This window comes from Epinephelus moara, chromosome 8 (assembly GCF_006386435.1).
Source record: "Epinephelus moara isolate mb chromosome 8, YSFRI_EMoa_1.0, whole genome shotgun sequence".
Lineage (NCBI taxonomy): Eukaryota > Metazoa > Chordata > Actinopteri > Perciformes > Serranidae > Epinephelus > Epinephelus moara.
The window spans coordinates 45,138,410-45,143,650 of record NC_065513.1 but is presented as its reverse complement, the minus strand read 5'-3'; the positions used below and the strand labels follow the sequence as shown (position 1 = coordinate 45,143,650).

The following is a 5,241-nucleotide window of genomic DNA, read 5'->3' as shown; positions in this document are numbered from 1 at the left end:
AAACAGCTGACGTTTGAACATCATAGTCATGATGTTAAATGCATCCTAGCACACGTTTAATGCAATGTAAATTCTTATTTTAATGTAAATTCAATAGTGCATATTTAACCATTTCTTCTATGAAATTTTAGGGGAAGTTCAGCCTCACTCGTTGTCTCAGAGCAATTGCCCCTGCTACATACATATGAATATACATGACTACAGTAAAATGTGTGTGTGTGTGTGTGTGTGTGTGTGTGTGTGTGTGTGTGTGTGTATGTAGAGCACGTCCTGTACCGTGAAGCCTTCCTCTCCACCTACAGAAGTTTCATCAGCCCAAATAATGTCATCAGCAAACTACAGTACAGATATCCTTTCTGAGACTGAAGCTGTATATTGTATATTGATAATAATTGGTCATGTTGTGTTCCATGGGATGAACCTGATTACTTTATATTCATGTAATAAATAAGAAATATCTGTCAGATGGCAGTCTGCATGAGAAATAAAAAGACTCTCTGTATATTTAGAGACAGAAACAGAGAAAGAGGCTGACAGAATGTTACAAATATAAAGGTGTGTTTATATGCAAACAATCTGATACTTAATGTGTCAGATGCTCTTTGACCTCACCTGTTGTAAAGATCAGGTGTTTCATGTATTCAGAGAGACATCTTAATGGATGAGTTTGTTGTGAATCTTTAACCATCAACACGTACAGACATCTGTGTGACAGACATGAGCCTGCACACCTGACCGCTGCCAAGAACACCTTTCACCTGCTGGTGCGAGTGGTTGACGAGCTGTGGTGAGACACAGACTTTAACCAATCAGAGGCTTTGTTTTTGAAACCCAACTTCTCTGTTATAATAATAAGAAACTGTCAGATTAAATCTGTTAGAGCAGCACAATAATGAACACGATGTCACAGTCACATATGTCACATATATGATGTGTGTGTGGGCAGTGCGATCGAGCTGGACTCTGATTTGCTGCTGCTGTTGATGGAACTGGTGTTCAGCCTCCTGACTGGAGGAGAGCTGGGACTGGCCCGCCTGCTGCGCTCCAACATCCTGTCCAAGATGGAGCAGAAGTGGCAGCTGATTGGCTCACCTCAGTCACTCCGCCCCCTTGCAGCCAGGGGCGTGGCTGCCAGGTAACCCCCTGACCCCTGACCCCTGACCTGTCTGATGATTGACAGCTGGTTCATGTCCTCCTCTGTCCTCTCTCAGACCAGGAACTCTTCTGGACTTCAGGAGTCAGGATTTAGCTGAACAGCTGACTCTGCTGGACTCTGAACTCTTCTGCAAGATCGGGGTGAGAAATTAAACCTTCATCCTGTTTCAGTTTTTCTGTCTCAACTGTCAGTTCCACCTGTCTTTCTCTCACCTGTCTGTCTCACCTCTCTCACCTGTGCAGCTTCCAGAGGTGTTGCTGTGGTCGAAGGAGCAGAATGAGGAGAAGAGTCCAAACCTGACAGAGTTCACCCAACACTTCAACAACGTCTCCTTCTGGTAAACACTGACATGATGATGTCTTTAAATGTGGACATAATGTCCAGATGTCTCTGCTGAAGACATTCAAGGAGCGGAGCTTGCTCAGAAGCTGAAAACAAAGCTTTAGCGCTGAGGACACCCTCACAGGTGGCAGCAGCACTGATTATCATACAGTTCTAACTCTGACCTGAAAGCTTCAGCAGGTGTGTCTGTGTGATTCCAGGGTTCGATCTGTCGTCATTCTTCAGGACAAACCTCAGGACAGAGAGAAACTGTTGCTCAAGTTCCTGAAAATCATGAAGGTAAACACACTCAGGTGGAGATCAGGTGGAGCTCAGGTGGGGCCATTTCACATCAGAGATCAGAGCAGCGTTAATCAAACTCAACATACGCACAGACGGCAGCTTTAATGATGTTTCAAATAAAGGTTCAGATGATCTGACTCCACAGCTGCAGACGTCACAGTGAAAGATGTCACATGTTAACTGATGTTTCAATCATGAAATATTAATAATTACTTATATTTGTTTGCATGTAAACAAATGTGACTGCTAACCTCTCACCTGTGTGTGTGTGTTGTTGTTGTTTTTCCTTCAGCATCTGCGGAAGCTGAACAACTTTAACTCGTACCTTTCCATCCTGTCAGCGCTGGACTCCGCCCCCCTGCGACGCCTGGACTGGCAGAGAAGCACAGCTGAGGTCTGTGTGGTTATATGACATCATCATAATAATTAGTCTTTAATGAATATATTAACAAGTTGATATCTGTCTGTGTCCTCAGGCTCTGGAGGAGTTCAGCTCTTTGATTGACAGCTCATCATCTTTCAGAGCGTACAGAGCAGCTCTGGCTGAAGTGGAGCCTCCCTGTATACCCTACCTGTACGTTAATACCCCACTGTATATACCCTACCTGTACGTTAATACCCCACTGTATATACCCTACCTGTACATTAATACCCGGCTATATATACCCTACCTCTACGTTAATACCCCACTGTATATACCCTACCTGTACATTAATACCCCACTGTATATGCCCTACCTGTACGTTAATACCCCACTGTATATACACTACCTGTACGTTAATACCCGGCTATATATACCCTACCTGTATGTTAATACCCCACTGTATATACCCTACCTGTACGTTAATACCACACTGTATATACCCTACCTGTACGTTAATACCACACTGTATATGCCCTACCTGTACGTTAATACCCCACTGTATATACCCTACCTGTACGTTAATACCCCACTGTATATACCCTACCTGTACGTTAATACCCAGCTATATATACCCTACCTGTACATTAATACCCCACTGTATATGCCCTACCTGTACGTTAATACCCCACTGTATATGCCCTACCTGTACGTTAATACCACACTGTATATACCCTACCTGTACATTAATACCCCACTGTATATACCCTACCTGTACGTTAATACCCGGCTATATATACCCTACCTGTACCTTAATACCCCACTGTATATACCCTATCTGTACGTTAATACCTGGCTATATATACCCCACCTGTACATTAATACCCCACTGTATATGCCCTACCTGTACGTTAATACCCCACTGTATATGGCCTACCTGTACGTTAATACCACACTGTATATACCCTACCTGTACATTAATACCCCACTGTATATACCCTACCTGTACGTTAATACCCGGCTATATATACCCTACCTGTACATTAATACCCCACTGTATATGCCCTACCTGTACATTAATACCCCACTGTATATACCCTACCTGTACGTTAATACCCGGCTATATATACCCTACCTGTACATTAATACCCCACTGTATATGCCCTACCTGTACGTTAATACCCAGTACAAACCTTAGTATTCCTGTCTCTGTCTCACCTGTCTGTCTGTTCAGGGGTTTGATTCTTCAGGACTTGACCTTCGTCCACCTGGGGAATCCTGACATGTTAATGACATCAGAGGGCTCAAAGGTCAACTTTTCTAAACGCTGGCAGCAGTTCAACATCCTGGACACTCTGAGGAGCTACCAGCAAGTGTCAGTTACCTGCAGTACCTTTACTACAGTTATAAATATTAGTTACAGTTTGTCCTCAACTGTGTTCACCTGCCTCTGTCTCTCTGTCTCTCTACAGTCCGTACGCTCTGCAGCCAAATGATGACATCATATCTTTCTTCAATGATTTCAATGATCACCTGGCAGAGGAGGCATTGTGGGACCTCTCTCTCAGGATCCGCCCTCGAAATGCCCCACGAGCCAATCAGAGATGACAGACCAAAACAGACTAAACTTGCACTGAGTTAACCTGAGCTATCCTGGAACGTCACAAGGCTAGCCTGTGCTACCTTAATGCTAACTTGTTGATACTGAGGACTGAGGTGGATCAACCTGGTGCTAACCTGAACTGGTGCTGATGCCTGGCAACAGCCCCAAAAGGAAGCTAATCTCAAGGAAACTAATTGTGGCTAACAGTTTGTGCTAACATGTGTTTATCTAGACTGTTCCTGCAACAACGTCAACTGACAAAGTTTAGCTAGGTTTTAGCAGAAGTTAGCTTGGAGCTAGTCCCGGGTTAGCCAAGTGTAATTCAGGTGTTATCTGGGGTTATCCTGGAGCTAAGCGGGGTTAGCCAGGTGTTAGCCAGGTGTTTTGGGGCTGATGTGCACTCCTGGTGGGCGTGGCCTGTTCCTGTATCTGACCTCAGAACTGTTCACATATTCAAAGCAATATCACAATAAACATCACTGTTTACTTCCTGTTTTCTGATTGGATGGGGTTAAAACTTTATTAATAATAGAAACAGCTACTGTTTCCATAGTAACCCTGCAGGCAGCACCAGTCAAACACAGGGAAAGGAAGAAGGAAAGGTGATGACGTCAGTGACAGAGTGGGAGGAGTCTCATCATATCTTTGTGGTGTGACCTCTGACTGAAAACAGTGACCAGTTTTATCTCCAGATTAATGAGAGCGTCTGCAGGCTAACGTTAGCTTAACAAAGTACAAATGTTAACTTAGTTCACTGATTACGTAAAAAGCACCAGAAAGTGATGAAGGTCAAGATTTATAATTATTCGGTGATTAGCTCCACCCCCTGACAATAACAGGAAACATTATCTAACGTCAGCTGTCCTGAATATGATCAGTTTATTAAGTTTGATTTGTTATTGATAATCAATATATGGAGCTGCTAACAGCAGTTAGCATTTAGCTATCATGGAGCAAACAGAGGCTTGACACAGATCTGTGATCAGTGTGTTGATCAATAACAAAACAAACTGTCACATTTACGTAATAAACTTCAGCGGACATCATGAGATGTGTTTTTACTGTGTGCAAGGATTCTTCAGTCACAGCTGAAACTACAAAGATCTGATGAGTTTGATCTGACTCCAGAGTTTGAAACACTTTATTTTTATCAGGTAAAGCACAACACAATAATACTGCAGAGCTGAAATCATTAACTGTAATCATTATAATATCAAGACACACACGTTCACAACTCTTACAATAAAGTAAAAATAGACGTTTGAAAGAAACACAAAAAATTAAAAAAAAAAATATACAAACTGTTCATTTCTTGCTCTTATGAACAACAACAACAACAACAACAACAACAAAGAGTGACGTTTTTAAAATATTACAAAAAATATTTAATGAACTGACAACAGAGTGGACGTGCTGACGTATTGCGGTAAGCGAGTTGTGTCATTTCCGGTGTTTCTGTGACAGAGAGGAGTTGTGCATAACAACCTCATAAAAATT

The 5,241-nt window shown here is 42.6% G+C and overlaps 1 protein-coding gene and 1 long non-coding RNA gene across 2 annotated transcripts in view; one reads left to right on the top strand and one right to left on the bottom strand.

The window, feature by feature from the left end:
* Window positions 1-4,230, top strand: part of LOC126394650 (rap guanine nucleotide exchange factor 1-like) — a 19,883-nt gene extending 15,653 nt beyond the window's left edge. The window contains exons 14-23 of the mRNA XM_050051583.1: window positions 263-347; window positions 695-787; window positions 947-1,135; window positions 1,212-1,296; window positions 1,399-1,493; window positions 1,699-1,777; window positions 2,073-2,174; window positions 2,257-2,354; window positions 3,376-3,516; window positions 3,614-4,230. Of these exons, the coding sequence (XP_049907540.1) occupies window positions 263-347; window positions 695-787; window positions 947-1,135; window positions 1,212-1,296; window positions 1,399-1,493; window positions 1,699-1,777; window positions 2,073-2,174; window positions 2,257-2,354; window positions 3,376-3,516; window positions 3,614-3,749 (1,103 nt within the window). The 3' untranslated portion in view covers window positions 3,750-4,230. The remainder of the gene's footprint in view (window positions 1-262; window positions 348-694; window positions 788-946; window positions 1,136-1,211; window positions 1,297-1,398; window positions 1,494-1,698; window positions 1,778-2,072; window positions 2,175-2,256; window positions 2,355-3,375; window positions 3,517-3,613) is intronic.
* On the bottom strand, window positions 2,876-3,321 carry LOC126394687 (uncharacterized). The gene is made up of 3 exons (XR_007570388.1): window positions 3,244-3,321; window positions 3,112-3,210; window positions 2,876-2,913 (listed from the first exon to the last, which is right to left on the bottom strand). It is a non-coding gene; the product is annotated as an uncharacterized LOC126394687 (long non-coding RNA).
* Window positions 4,231-5,241: the final 1,011 nt, after the last annotated feature.